General features: G+C 44.9%; 1 protein-coding gene across 3 annotated transcripts in view; it reads right to left on the minus strand.

The window, feature by feature from the left end:
* The window catches only part of ank3b (ankyrin 3b), a 372,799-nt gene that overhangs the window by 111,150 nt on the left and 244,772 nt on the right, over nucleotides 1-16,877 (minus strand). For all 3 annotated transcript variants that reach the window (XM_059653155.1, XM_059653157.1, XM_059653156.1), the window contains exon 24: nucleotides 9,133-9,265. In XM_059653155.1, coding sequence (XP_059509138.1) covers nucleotides 9,133-9,265 — 133 coding nt within the window. The remainder of the gene's footprint in view (nucleotides 1-9,132; nucleotides 9,266-16,877) is intronic.

Raw genomic sequence — 16,877 nt, forward strand, 5'->3', positions numbered from 1 at the left:
CTACTAACCTCATCCCGCCCCCTTGACCTGTTTGTCCTCCCCGGACTGATCTATCCCCTCCCTACCTCCCCACCCATACTCTTCTCTCCACCTATCTTCTCCTCTATCCATCTTCAGTCCATCTTCAGTCCGTCTCCCCCTCCCTCCCGATTTATTTCAGAATCGTCTCTCCATCCCCCTTTTCTGATGAAGGGTCTAGGCCCGAAACATCAGCTTTTATGCTCCTGAGATGCTGCTTGGCCTGCTGTGTTCATCCAGCCCCACACTTTGTTATCTCATATCAGAGGTTCTGTTCACTGAGAGAGTTGGGTCAGTGCCAAAAACACTGCATATGTAAATAAAGGGTGACTTACCGATGGGATACTAGCCTCTGAGGTGTTGTGTCACACGTCACACATAATTGTAGTTTTTGAGACTATAAAGAGGTTGATCAAGGCAAACTGGAATCAAGGGTAAGAGGTTCATTTACCAAGAGCTAAGTTAAAAATTAAATTAGGATCAAGAATGGAAATAGATCTGTCAAGAAATTAGACAAGACCACTGAAGCAAATACCATGTGGACATCTCCAAAAGGTAACTGAACATATTCATGGACAGAGAATTCAGGAGTATGCCAAAGGGCAAGTCATTAGGACTCATATTGAAAGGAAATGTTGTCTAATTGTAAAATCTTGTATATTAAAACATTTAGAGCCCTTTTATCAGAGCGATGGGGGATACCTGCAGAAGCACTAAATGTAGGTGGTGAAAGCTGATGTAGTGAAAGAGATGACCAAAAATGATTTGGATAACATAACTATTGGACAGCGTATGAGATGGTCACAGTGACCAGAAAGCAGGCACACTGGACTGTCCAATAATTTCATACACCAAATCTCCCTAGTCATGCGTTTAAAGTATCACTTGTCAGCACTAGACAGAGCTGCTCTGTGTTAACAGTGAAGCGACCACGGAGCAGTTTGGATTCATTCATTGGAAATGGTCTAACTGACACTGAGCTTGTGCTCAGAACACTCATGCAAACATGTGAAAATCAACAGGTGTGTTGATGGACTAACCGCTCAATGTGAAGACACTTCTCAACTTTGGTGTCCACAAGTACGATCTAAAGCTCAGATAAGAGCTGTACAGAAATGTTTCAGCAGGTGTCCGAATTGACCATGGGCAGACAAATCATTTTCAGTTTGAGGATGGAGTCAGGCAGGGCTGCCTCTGTCACCATGTTGCTTAACACTGTCAAAGGCAATTAGAATGGTGGTTCCCAGGGAGATGGAGCCACGTCATCAGAGGTGGCAATATGTAGAATGTCGAAGGAGGTGGTGAGCTGCCTTCTTGAACCACCGCAGCACATGCTGTAAGCTTACCCACAATGCCTTTAGAGAGGGAATTCCAGGAATGTGACGCAACGACAGTGAAGGAACAGCGATACATTTCCACGTCGGGATTGTGAGTGGCTTGGAAGAGAATTTGCAGTTGATGGTGTTCCCATGGATCGGCTAGCCCTGCCCTTCTGCACAGCAGTGATCATGGGTTTGGAAGGTGCTGACTAATGAACCTTGGTGAACTTGTCCTTTGCATCTTGGAGATGGTACATCCTGCTGCCAATAACCATTGGTGGTAGAGAGATTGAATGTGGTGCCAATCAAGCATGCTGCTTCTGGAGTGTTGTTGGAGCTGCACCCAGACAGGCAAGTTGGCAGCATTCCATCATATTCCTGACTTAAACTTTTTAGGTGGTGGATGGATTCTGGGGAGTCAGAAGGTGAGTTACTCATTACAGTATCCTTTGTCTCCGACCTGCTCTTCTGGCCTCTGTATAAAAAAACTGTTCCAGCAAAGTTTCTGGTCAAAGGTAATGCCCTAGGATGTTGACACTGAACGTCCAAGGACAATGGTTCAATTCTTTCTTGTTGGTGATGGTCATTACTTGGCACGCATGTGGCGCGAACTGTTACTTGTCAGCCCAAGCCTGGATATTGCACAGATTTTGCCGCATTTAAACAGGGGCTGTTTCAGTATCTGAGGAGTGGCAAATGGTGCCGAACATTGCGCTATCATCAGGAAAGATCCCCACTTGTGACATTATGACAGAGGGCAGGTTATTAATGAAGCAGCTGAAGATGGTTTTTTTAATTTGTTCACGGGATGAGGGTGTCACTGACTAGTCAGCATTTATTGCACATTCCTTAAAGCCCACAGGGCAGTTAAGAGTTAGTCACACGTAGGCTAGACCAGGTAAGGATGACAGTTTCCTTCCCTAAGGAACATTAGAGAAGCAGATGGGTTTTTCCCAACAATTGACAATGGATTCATGGTCATCATTAGACTCTTAATTCCAGATATTTATCGAATTCAAATTCCACCATCTGCCATGGCGGGATTCGAACCTGGACGCCCAGAACATTATATCTAGGTCTCTGGATTAACAGCGATAATACCATTGCTGGGCTTAGGATAGCAGGATGGTTGGACAGATAAACAAATGATCAGGTTAGAACAAGAGTAGAAGCTCCAAAATCAAAAGGATTGCTAAATTGAGTGAAGTGAAAGATAACTAAGTACAGACACCAGAAGACCTAACAGGCTTGGCCCTCGCAACAAGTGAGGGAGAAATTGAGGGTAAAAACAGCTGAGGAAGAAAGATTAAATGAATGAAGAACATTGAGATGAGGCCTAAAGGGGGCTTGAGGAAAAGCAAGGAAGAAGCAAGGCAATGCTAATGGCCCTACCGAGCCTTCAGGAATAACGAGAAAGGATTAGAGAATGCTTTTGGGGTAAAGGCACATACTCGATGTCCTCAAAAGTACCATGCATGTGATAGCAGCTGTCACAAGAAGACAGTCTGCAATTAGCCTAATGGGTAAAAGTTGACACAGTAGCATTTTAAAATATAGCGGTAACCGTGGAAGTGTTAAGGTGGGAATTAACAGGATACCAATGAAAGCATGATTTGCCATGGTTAGCTAGACAAGATCGGAGTGGTTCATTTGACGCAGAATATTGCTTTAAGGTGTCACCCCACTTCAATGAATTTTGATTCACTACATCTCATGGCATTGTTAGTAAGGAGTGCTCCAGGCTGGAGGGCATCTATCAGCTAAAGCCGATGAACTTAATAACATTTTGTGAAAAGGCAATATTATGTTTATCAAATGCACTGAATCAATCAATGCCTTGAGGGTATATTCTCATTAATTGTATAAGTTATAAGAAAATTTTGGATTCCTTTCTTTTTTGAATCTTGGGGATTTTTCTCCCTTGAGCAAGCAGCACATATTATCTGTGGGCAGTCTGGAATTCAGGCAGAACTTTGCTTGTTGACATCCAAATCAGCTAATTAAAATGAAGATGTTGTGAGCAAATACATGACTATGGTGGATGAATACTGAAAGGTTCGGCCAAGCTGTGATCATCACCCAGTGGATATCCGGTAACGAATGCTCCCATTTGTAGCATACAAATTCCAAAGGCCTAAATCAAGAGCATCTATTTTGATCTAGGGTGCCATCATTTGGCTCAGCATTACTTAAGATCAATACATTACTGTTGACCCAACAACAAGGCAAAGCTGAAGTCCCTCACTCTGACTAACATGGTCCATTCAAAATGTTAGATCAAAAAACATGGTTGATTCCTTCAAGCAGTGAATACTACCACCTCTAGTGTGTATATTAACTCACATCCTGGGGAAGTCTACATTGCACAATTCGACCGAATTTCACATTAAGGGAAAGAGACAGCTATGGTTTCAAGTACTCACAGGCCAAGCCAATGCATGACTTACGAGAATCACCCTACAAGGTTAACTTGGCAACAGCATGATAGAGCAAGGGGAGGCTTGCTAACTATTTGGGCAAATTCTAAAACCTAAACACACACACATCACTACCAACTGGAACAGGAACAGGCATGGCCACTGAAGAAGTAAAAGCTTCATATTATCTTACCTGATTTTAGGACTTTTTTTAAACAAATTGTGGAGAAAGAAAAGGAAACAGGAGAAAATAGAAGTGATTAAAGAAGCAGAAGAAGCAGAAACAAGTAATAAATATAGTGCTGTGGTCCAAGATCTATGGTTTCCTTTTTAATCTACAATGGCCCACAGAATACTAAACATGTTATCTTTAAATGGTTAACATTGGAAAACATCTCACTAAAGACTGAGGCAACAAAAATCTGTGCATTCTTAAAAATACAAAACATTCATTAGTGAGACGCCAGTAAATAAGTTTGTTTAGTCACAAACAGACTCTTAAGCCAATAATCTGGAATTGTTGGTTGGTTCGCTGAGCTGACTAGTTTTCACGCAAAGATTTTGTCTCCCTTCTAGGTGACATTGTCAGTGCTGCGTAGCCTGCATTGAAACGCTATTGTTCTGTTCCACTCTGAATTTATGTGGTCCGGTCTGTCATGGTGATCTTGTTTCCGGTTTTGTACTGTAGTGGTGTGCCGATGGGGTCTATTTCAACATATTTGTTAATAGCATCGCTAGTTGGAAACCAGGCCTCCAGGAATCCTCGTGCTTGCCTTTGTCTCACTTGCCCTAGTACTGTAACTTTGTCCCAGTCAAACTAATGTCCTTCTATGTTGGAGTGTATTGAAACAAGGGACAGTTGGTCCTGCTGTTTTTATGCACACAGGGAGAGCACACAAACCAACAGCCACACTTTGCCAGTTACACTCAAAGATGAAAGATCCCAAACGCACAAGGAGCAGGACAAATGTGATATATAAAATGCCCTGCAACAACTGCGAGAAACTCTGCATGGGACAAACGGGCAGGAAACCTGCCACCGGGATACATGAACACCAAGTTGCAGCTAAACAAGATCACCATGACAGAACGGACCACATAAATTCAGAGCGGGACTGGACAACAGCGCTGCAATGGAAGCTGCACAGCACTGACAATGTGCAAATAGAATGGAGGCAATGCGTTTGCATGAAAACCAGTCAGCTCAGTGAACCAACAACTCCAACTGCAACCAAGTTAAAACATTAATCCAATAATCTATTAACAATATTTCACAAGATGTACAATACAATATTTCATATTGCAATTTCATTTAAAGAAAAAATACATTACGTTCAGAAAACAAACCTTCTTTTAATGAACAAATTAGGCTATGAAATATGAAGTCTTACCAAATTCACTATATTTGTTACATTGTTGATGTGTCTAGGGTGAGAGAGTATCTTTCAAAGTGAATCTGATGACCCACACACTGGATTACTAACCCCTGTGTCTTCCAATCAACTCGGGTCTTGCTTATGTTGCAAACATGGCTCACTGATTCTCAATCCCATTTACTGGGGCTGGGACATAAACTCCACCTTTCTTGTTTAAGGATTGGCACAATATAATCGAGGGGAAGAGGCGATCAACAGGAGCAGGGAGTTAGGATAACACCGTGTATGTGTGGTGCAGAATTACTGCAAATACAGCTATCAGAAGACCGAATATTGGAATGTCAGGAATTTAAGATTAACCCCACTGGCCACTGTGTATTTTATAACAAAGAGGCTCTGTTGTGAAAAAGCAAAGTCGAATTGGGCTGAGGCAACAATTGCTGTCCAAGACAATTTTATTTTACAGATGTGTTTTATTTATAACTTACTTATTGAATACGAGGCTCAAAATCAATGTGGAGATATGAGGAAATGTGGAACTCTATACTGCTCCCTGTCATGGGGACACTTAGCTAGGTATGGGGAAAGGGAGGAACAGCAAAGCATGCCTAACCATTTCACATGCTACACGTTGAGGACATTTTGAGCTGAAAGGTTAATTTGTTTAAAAGAAAATTGCAGACGGGTAAATGGCAGCTGATTGGAAAATCTCAACCAAAGCTCAGCAGTGACCTGAACATTTCGCCATTTCATAGAATCCCTGGAGTGCGGAAGCAGGCCATTTGGCCCATCAAATCCACACCAAAGCTCCGAAGATCTTTGCACCCAGACCACCTCCCTACCCTATCCCTGTAACTGTGCACTTCCCCACGGCTAACCCACCTAGACTGCATATCCCTGAACACAGCGGGTGATTTAGCCTGGCCAATCCACCCTAACCCGCACATCTTTGGTCCGAGAGGGAAAATTGGGGAAAACCCACATAGGCGTGGGAAGAACGTGCAAACTCTATACAGACAGTTGCCTGAGGATGGAATCAAACCCAGGTCCCTGGCGCTCTGAGGCAACAGTACTAATCACTGAGCCACCCACCTTGGTGTGTTACTCCAAAAGGATTGTGTAAAAATAGGGAGCGATCAGAATAAAGCACAGATGTGATCATTGCAGTCGTTGTATTCGGTGGAGGTGTCAACACAGGCAGAACCAGCATAACATACGCATAAAAAGCATTAGAGATCAGGGAAAAGGACTCGGTGGTGCTGGTTTAATCAGGTTAAATGTTAAAAATGGAGATCTCATGTGTTGAAAAGAAAATCCCCTGGGCACAGTGCAAGTTTTGCTTGAGAAGCAATTAGACACGCAGCAACAGAAGTGCAAAAATGGCCAGAAAGCTAAAGACGCTCTCAAAGCTCCAAGGAGTAGGACAGGTACAAACCAAACTACCTGGGCTCCACGTCCTTTTGTAAACAGGAGACCTGTTTGTTCCCGCAGCGGCTCAATTTTTTTGAATGTATCATCCCCAGACACACTCACATTAGAAAAAGGACAATCAGGTCACAGAAGAACGGGGCAATTCCAGGGTTAAAATATCAGCTCAGCGCATGTTTTAATTGACGCACAGATTTATCAATGTAATTAGCTATGGCTCATGAGAGCTTAACAGCTCATTCATTCAGAGCTTGTTTTGGTCTCCCTGGGAGGTTTAAGGTACCATTGCAAAGTGACAGTCAGGGGAAAAGGCAGTCACAAGACCACACAGATCTTTCTGTCAGCTGTTTGCTCAGGAGAGGGGAAGACAATGGCACATGGCATTAGTCAGCGGTCAACAGGAGAGTGAACAGTGATCACCCGTGATTAGAATCTAGAATACTTCCACTCCTGTAACAGGCAAGCCAAAAATCACTTTTCTGACTCCCAACGGTCGCCTCAGGTTATGCCACTTGCCACTCCTGCAAACTTCTTGAATGAAGCACAGATTGTGGCTCGAAAATTCAGTCGGAGTGCGCAAATCTTCAATTTAATTCCTTTGAACCCACTCGCAGAGTGCCCTGAAGTCAGCTGTGTTTCAGTCAGCTGGAAGTTACAGCTTGCTTGCATCAGTTGCTGAGAGTCCAGAACACAGGGGGAGGGGGCAGGCCATTCAAGGGTGGTATCACTTCATCACAAAAAGAGGACTGCACGTATAAATTTATATTAACATGAAAAGGGTGGTATCACTTCATCACAAAAAGAGGACTGCACGTATAAATTTATATTAACATGAAAAGGGTGGTATCACTTCATCACAAAAAGAGGACTGCACGTATAAATTTATATTAACATGAAAAGGGTGGTATCACTTCATCACAAAAAGAGGACTGCACGTATAAATTTATATTAACATGAAAAGACCAATTCTGAACTTACACTTCTTTGTTTTTCTAATTTATTACCATGAACTCTTGAAGGTCAATAATGCTGGGCTTCTTAACTCTTTATTTTCCTAATTGTTTCCCTAAGTATTTGTACGCAGGAATCTATAGCTGGGTGCCTTTGTACCTAAGATGATGTTGTAAGGGGCAACTTGTAAACTTTTGACGACATGTGACAATAAAGCTCATTCAATTCAATTTTGGAACGATCTCCACCAAAAAGGAAGTGAAAAACACATTGATCGATTTTTGTTCGACTTCAAAATATGAGGAATTACAGAACCAGGGCAAATATAGATGGAGTGAAGATGTTGATAGGCCATGTATGACAGAATGGTGTAACTAACTCAAGGGGCTGAGTGAACTACTCCTGTCCTTATAATCCTTACGAGGACATAATGTCCGAACTCTTTAAGCATCGCACTAAAGGGAAGGAGGGTCCTGGCCTGAAACGTCAGCTTTCCAGCTCCTCTGATGCTGCCTGGCCTGCTGTGTCCCTGCAGCTCCACACTGTGTTAGCCCTGACGCTAGCATCGACAGTTGTTACTATCTCTTATTAAAGGAATGCATTTTGTTTTGGAAAACATTTTGCGCTCGAGCCTGAAACATTTCAATCTGGATTTGATTCTTCAAGTACAAACTGGCGTGTTGTTGAGTAAACAGTGTGCTGTGCTATTTTTAACATTGTCTGTATTCCACAGACACTGTAAATACATTGCAACTGCAGCCTCATTTTAAGTTATAAGTTACGTAAACAAATGGTTGCATTTTTTTTGGAAAAGAATAAACAGGTATCTTGGGGTCAGAAAACATGCAAATTAACCTTTCAGCTCCTTAGAACATGTATGTTGTGTGGGAAGAAATAAAGTGCAATCACAAACATCGAATGACAGGGTTGCATCCAAATTCGGCAGGGCTTTGTGGATCAACAGGAGGGTCTGAATGAGACCAACTTCTGATTCTTTGAGTCTGAACAGAAACTGGGATGTATCATAGTCAGGGGGTGCTTTCGTGATTTAAAGGTAGGGACTGCTGGAAGTTGTTTAATATTAGAATTAATATCGTGCAGTTTTAATGTCGATTTTGAAACAGTGACTAAATGAGATATGAAAAAAGAAATGCACATGAATGTTGATTTACAGCTGCTAATTGAAGAAAACACTGAGTTGACATCAAGCTTAATTGCAGGTAGCCAAAAGCATATTCCTGTGCAGTGTGTTATGCCCAGGTCTGTCTAATGCAGAATAGTTTGGAAATTGGAATCAGGACCCCATTCCAAAACAGGCCTGTGTTTACCCTGAAATGACCTACTAATGAAGATATTCAGGTACATTGCAATTCTTCTTATTGATAGACCCACATCAGCCTGCAGAAATAATGTGCGCTCTCACCAAACACAAACTTCTAAAGAACAATTTGGAACAAGTGAAAAACAGAGGGCTTGACAGAGACTCCCGCAACCATGTCAAAATGACATGCGTCAAAAATCAGACTTGCTAACAAGATAGATGAATTGATGTTACCAAAAAGAACTAGTGATACCGAGCATGACAGACAATATAAAAATATGAACCGGAATAAACTTCATTACCTTGCTGAGCGAGCTCCCAAGCTAAAACCCATATAACTCATGTTTCCTTCCATGGGCAACGAATCATCTCCCAATTCTTTCAGATCCTGTGGACCAAGGTACTTATCTGTATCTCCAGTCATCGCATCATCACCTGGGAACAAGCACATCAACAGACAAATCAAAAACAAGCCGCAGAAATGTCACAGCTACATGTAAACCCAGTGCTCCTGTATCACAGTGACACCTAAACCCAGTGCTCCTGTATCACACTGACACGTAAACCCAGTGCTCCTGTATCACAGTGACATGTAAGCCCAGTGCTCCTGTATCACAGTGACACGTAAACCCAGTGCTCCTGTATCACAGTGACACGTACCCAGTGCTCCTGTATCACAGTGACACGTAAACCCAGTGCTCCTGTATCACAGTGACACGTAAACCCAGTGATCCTGTATCACAGTGACACATAAACCCAGTGCTCCAGTATCACAGTGACACATAAACCCAGTGCTCCTGTATCACAGTGACACATAAACCCATTGCTCCTGTATCACAGTGACACGTAAACCCATTGCTCCTGCATCACAGTGACACGAAAACCCAATGATACGGTATCACAGTGGCACGTAAACCCAGTGCTCCTGTATCACAGAGACACGTAAACCCAGTGACCCTGTATTACAGTGACACGTAAACCCAGTGCTCCTGTATCACAGTGACACGTAAGCCCAGTGCTCCTGTATCACAGTGACACGTAAACCCAGTGCTCCTGTATCACAGTGACACGTACCCAGTGCTCCTGTATCACAGTGACACGTAAACCCAGTGCTCCTGTATCACAGTGACACGTAAACCCAGTGATCCTGTATCACAGTGACACGTAAACCCAGTGATCCTGTATCACAGTGACACATAAACCCAGTGCTCCAGTATAACAGTGACACATAAACCCAGTGCTCCTGTATCACAGTGACACATAAACCCATTGCTCCTGTATCACAGTGACACGTAAACCCATTGCTCCTGCATCACAGTGACACGAAAACCCAATGATACGGTATCACAGTGGCACGTAAACCCAGTGCTCCTGTATCACAGAGACACGTAAACCCAGTGACCCTGTATTACAGTGACACGTAAACCCAGTGCTCCTGTATCACAGTGACACATAAACCCAGCCATCCTGTATAACAGTGACACGTAAACCCACTGCTCCTCTATCACAATGACACGTAAACCCAGTGATCCTGTATAACAGTGACACGTAAACCCAGTGCTCCTTATCACAGTGACACGTAAACCCATTGCTCCTGCATCACAGTGACACGAAAACCCAATGATACGGTATCACAGTGACACGTAAACCCAGTGCTCCTGTATCACAGTGACACGTAAACCCAGTGCTCCTGTATCATAGTGACACGTAAACCCATTGCTCCAGCATCACAGTGACACGTAAACCCAATGATCCTGCATCACAGTGACACGTAAACCCAGTGCTCCTGTATCACAGTGACACGTAAACCCAGTGATCCTCTATCACAATGACACGTAAACCCAGTGATCCTGTATCACAGTGACACGTAAACCCAGTGCTCCTAAACACAGTGACAAGTAAACCCAGTGCTCCTGTATCACAGTGACACGTAAACCCAGTGATCCTGTATCACAGTGACACGTAAACCCAGTCATCCTGTATCACAGTGACACGTAAACCCAGTGCTCCTGTATCACAGTGACACGTAATCCCAGTGCTCCTGTATCACAGTGACACGTAAACCCATTGCTCCAGCATCACAGTGACACGTAAACCCAATGATCCTGCATCACAGTGACACGTAAACCCAGTGCTCCTGCATCACAGTGACACGTAAACCCAGTGATCCTGTATCACAGTGACACGTAAGCCCAGTGCTCCTGTATCACAGTGACACGTAAACCCAGTGCTCCTGTATCACAGTGACACGTAAACCCAGTGCTCCTGTATCACAGTGACACGTAAACCCAGTGCTCCTGTATAACAGTTACACGTAAACCCAGTGACCCTGTATCACAGTGACAAGTAAACCCAGTGACCCTGTATCACAGTGACACGTAAACCCAGTGATCCTGTATCACAGTGACACGTAAACCCAGTGCTCCTGTATCAGTGTGACACGTAAACCCAGTGCTCCTGTATCACAGTGACACGTAAACCCAGTGCTCCTGTATCACAGTGACACGTAAACCCAGTGATCCTATATCAGAGTGACACGTAAACCCAATGATTCTGCATCACAGTGACACGTAAACCCAATGATCCTGCATCACAGTGACACGTAAACCCAGTGCTCCTGCATCACAGTGACACGAAAACCCAGTGCTCCTGTATCACAGTGACACGTAAATCCAGTGCTCCTGTATCACAGTGACACGTAAATCCAGTGATCCTGTATCAGAGTGAAACGTAAATCCAGTGATTCTGTATCACAGTGACACCTAAACCCAGTGCTCCTAAATCAGAGTGACACATAAGCCCAATGATCCTGCATCACAGTGACACGTAAACCCAATGATCCTGCATCACAGTGACACGTAAACCCAGTGCTCCTGTATCACAGTGACACGAAAACCCAGTGCTCCTGTATCACAGTGACACGTAAACCCAGTGATCCTGTATCACAGTGACACGTAAACCCAGTCATCCTGTATCACAGTGACACGTAAACCCAGTGCTCCTGTATCACAGTGACACGTAATCCCAGTGCTCCTGTATCACAGTGACACGTAAACCCATTGCTCCAGCATCACAGTGACACGTAAACCCAATGATCCTGCATCACAGTGACACGTAAACCCAGTGCTCCTGTATCACAGTGACACGTAAACCCAGTGATCCTGTATCACAGTGACACGTAAGCCCAGTGCTCCTGTATCACAGTGACACGTAAACCCAGTGCTCCTGTATCACAGTGACACGTAAACCCAGTGCTCCTGTATCACAGTGACACGTAAACCCAGTGCTCCTGTATAACAGTTACACGTAAACCCAGTGACCCTGTATCACAGTGACAAGTAAACCCAGTGACCCTGTATCACAGTGACACGTAAACCCAGTGATCCTGTATCACAGTGACACGTAAACCCAGTGCTCCTGGATCAGTGTGACACGTAAACCCAGTGCTCCTGTATCACAGTGACACGTAAACCCAGAGATCCTATATCAGAGTGACACGTAAACCCAATGATTCTGCATCACAGTGACACGTAAACCCAATGATCCTGCATCACAGTGACACGTAAACCCAGTGCTCCTGCATCACAGTGACACGAAAACCCAGTGCTCCTGTATCACAGTGACACGTAAATCCAGTGCTCCTGTATCACAGTGACACGTAAATCCAGTGATCCTGTATCACAGTGAAACGTAAATCCAGTGATCCTGTATCACAGTGACACCTAAACCCAGTGCTCCTAAATCAGAGTGACACGTAAGCCCAATGATCCTGCATCACAGTGACACGTAAACCCAATGATCCTGCATCACAGTGACATGTAAACCCAGTGCTCCTGCATCACAGTGACACGAAAACCCAGTGCTCCTGTATCACAGTGACACGTAAACCCATTGCTCCAGCATCACAGTGACACGTCAACCCAATGATCCTGCATCACAGTGACACGTAAACCCAGTGCTCCAGTATCACAGTGACACGTAAACCCAGTGATCCTGTATCACAGTGACACATAAACCCAGTGATCCTGTATCACAGTGACACGTAAACCCAGTGCTCCTGTATCACAGTGACACGTAAACCCAGTGCTCCTGTATCACAGTGACACGTAAACCCAGTGTTCCTGTATCACAGTGACACGTAAACCCAGTGCTCCTGTATCACAGTGACACGTAAACCCATTGCTCCAGCATCACAGTGACACGTAAACACAGTGCTCCTGTATCACAGTGACACGTAAACCCAGTGCTCCTGTATCACAGTGACACGTAAACCCAGTGATCCTGTATCACAGTGACACGTAAACCCAGTGATCCTGTATCACAGTGACACGTAAACCCAGTGCTCCTGTATCACAGTGACACGTAAACCCAGTGCTCCTGTATCACAATGACACGTAAACCCAGTGCTCCTGTATCACAGTGACACGTAAACCCAGTGATCCTGTATCACAGTGACACGTAAACCCAGTGATCCTGTATCACAGTGACACGTAAACCCAGTGCTCCTGTATCACAGTGACACGTAAACCCAGTGCTCCTGTATCACAGTGACACGTAAACCCAGTGATCCTGTATCACAGTGACACGTAAACCCAGTGATCCTGTATCACAGTGATACGTAAACCCAGTGCTCCTGTATCACAGTGACACATAAACACAGTGCTCCTGTGTCACAGTGACACGTAAACCCAGTGATCCTGTGTCACAGTGACACGTAAACCCTGTGATCCTGTATCACAGTGACACGTAAACCCAGTGCTCCTGTATCACAGTGACACGTAAACCAAGTGCTCCTGTATCACAATGACACGTAAACCCAGTGCTCCTGTATCACAGTGACAAGTAAACCCAGTGCTCCTGTATCACAGTGACACGTAAACCCAGTGATCCTGTATCACAGTGACACGTACCCAGTGCTCCTGTATCACAGTGACACGTAAACCCAGTGCTCCTGTATCACAGTGACACGTAAACCGAGTGATCCTGTATCACAGTGACACGTAAACCCAGTGATCCTGTATCACAGTGACACGTAAACCCAGTGATCCTGTATCACAGTGACACATAAACCCAGTGCTCCAGTATCACAGTGACACATAAACCCAGTGCTCCTGTATCACAGTGACACATAAACCCATTGCTCCTGTATCACAGTGACACGTAAACCCATTGCTCCTGCATCACAGTGACACGAAAACCCAATGATACGGTATCACAGTGACACGTAAACCCAATGATCCTGCATCACAGTGACACGTAAACCCAGTGCTCCTGTATCACAGTGACACGTAAACCCAGTGATCCTCTATCACAGTGACACGTAAACCCAGTGATCCTGTATCACAGTGACACGTAAACCCAGTGCTCCTGTATCACAGTGACACGTAAACCCAGTGCTCCTGTATCACAGTGACACGTAAACCCAGTGATCCTGTATCACAGTGACACGTAAACCCAGTGATCCTTATCACAGTGACACGTAAACCCAGTGCTCCTGTATCACAGTGACACGTAAACCCAGTGATCCTGTATCACAGTGACACGTAAACCCAGTGCTCCAGTGTCACAGTGACACGTAAACCCAGTGCTCCTGTATCACAGTGACACGTAAACCCAGTGCTCCTGTATCATAGTGACACGTAAACCCATTGCTCCAGCATCACAGTGACACGTAAACACAGTGCTCCTGTATCACAGTGACACGTAAACCCAGTGCTCCTGTATCACAGTGACACGTAAACCCAGTGCTCCTGTATCACAGTGACACGTAAACCCAGTGATCCTGTATCACAGTGACACGTAAACCCAGTGATCCTGTATCACAGTGACACGTAAACCCAGTGCTCCTGTATCACAGTGACACGTAAACCCAGTGCTCCTGTATCACAATGACACGTAAACCCAGTGCTCCTGTATCACAGTGACACGTAAACCCAGTGATCCTGTATCACAGTGACACGTAAACCCAGTGATCCTGTAACACAGTGACACGTAAACCCAGTGCTCCTGTATCACAGTGACACGTAAACCCAGTGCTCCTGTATCACAGTGACACGTAAACCCAGTGATCCTGTATCACAGTGACACGTAACCCCAGTGATCCTGTATCACAGTGATACGTAAACCCAGTGCTCCTGTATCACAGTGACACGTAAACACAGTGCTCCTGTGTCACAGTGACACGTAAACCCAGTGATCCTGTGTCACAGTGACACGTAAACCCTGTGATCCTGTATCACAGTGACACGTAAACCCAGTGCTCCTGTATCACAGTGACACGTAAACCAAGTGCTCCTGTATCACAATGACACGTAAACCCAGTGCTCCTGTATCACAGTGACAAGTAAACCCAGTGCTCCTGTATCACAGTGACACGTAAACCCAGTGATCCTGTATCACAGTGACACGTACCCAGTGCTCCTGTATCACAGTGACACGTAAACCCAGTGCTCCTGTATCACAGTGACACGTAAACCGAGTGATCCTGTATCACAGTGACACGTAAACCCAGTGATCCTGTATCACAGTGACACGTAAACCCAGTGATCCTGTATCACAGTGACACATAAACCCAGTGCTCCAGTATCACAGTGACACATAAACCCAGTGCTCCTGTATCACAGTGACACATAAACCCATTGCTCCTGTATCACAGTGACACGTAAACCCATTGCTCCTGCATCACAGTGACACGAAAACCCAATGATACGGTATCACAGTGACACGTAAACCCAATGATCCTGCATCACAGTGACACGTAAACCCAGTGCTCCTGTATCACAGTGACACGTAAACCCAGTGATCCTCTATCACAGTGACACGTAAACCCAGTGATCCTGTATCACAGTGACACGTAAACCCAGTGATCCTGTATCACAGTGACACGTAAACCCAGTGCTCCTGTATCACAGTGACACGTAAACCCAGTGCTCCTGTATCACAGTGACACGTAAACCCAGTGATCCTGTATCACAGTGACACGTAAACCCAGTGATCCTTATCACAGTGACACGTAAACCCAGTGCTCCTGTATCACAGTGACACGTAAACCCAGTGATCCTGTATCACAGTGACACGTAAACCCAGTGCTCCAGTGTCACAGTGACACGTAAACCCAGTGCTCCTGTATCACAGTGACACGTAAACCCAGTGCTCCTGTATCATAGTGACACGTAAACCCATTGCTCCAGCATCACAGTGACACGTAAACCCAATGATCCTGCATCACAGTGACACGTAAACCCATTGCTCCTGCATCACAGTGACACGTAAACCCATTGCTCCTGCATCACAGTGACACGTAAACCCAATGATCCTGTATCACAGTGACACGTAAACCCAGTGCTCCTGTATCACAGTGACACGTAAACACAGTGCTCCTCTATCACAGTGACACGTAAACCCAGTGATCCTGCATCACAGTGACACCTAAACCCAGTGCTCCTGTATCAAAGTGACACGTAAACCCAGTGCTCCTGTATCACAGTTACACGTAAACCCAGAGCTCCTGTATCACAGTGACACGTAAACCCAGTGATCCTGTATCACAGTGACACGTAACCCAGTGCTCCTGTATCACAGTGACACGTAAACCCAGTGCTCCTGTATCACAGTGACACGTAAACCCAGTGATCCTGTATCACAGTGACACGTAAACCCAGTGCTCCTGTATCACAGTGACACGTAAACCCAGTGCTCCTGTATCACAGTGACACGTAAACCCATTGCTCCTGCATCACAGTGACAAGTAAACCCAATGATACTGTATCACAGTGACACGTAAACCTAGTGCTCCTGTATCACAGTGACACGTAATCCCAGAGAGCCTGTATCACAGTGACACGTAAACCCAGTGCTCCTGTATCACAGTGACACGTAAACACAGTGCTCCTGTATCACAGTGACACGTAAACCCAGTGCTCCTGTATCACAGTGACATGTAAACCCAGTGCTCCTGTATCACAGTGACATGTAAACCCAGTGCTCCTGTATCACAGTGACACATAAACCCAGTGCTCCTGTATAACAGTGACACGTAAACCCAGTG

Source organism: Stegostoma tigrinum, chromosome 20 (genome assembly GCF_030684315.1).
Source record: "Stegostoma tigrinum isolate sSteTig4 chromosome 20, sSteTig4.hap1, whole genome shotgun sequence".
NCBI lineage: Eukaryota > Metazoa > Chordata > Chondrichthyes > Orectolobiformes > Stegostomatidae > Stegostoma > Stegostoma tigrinum.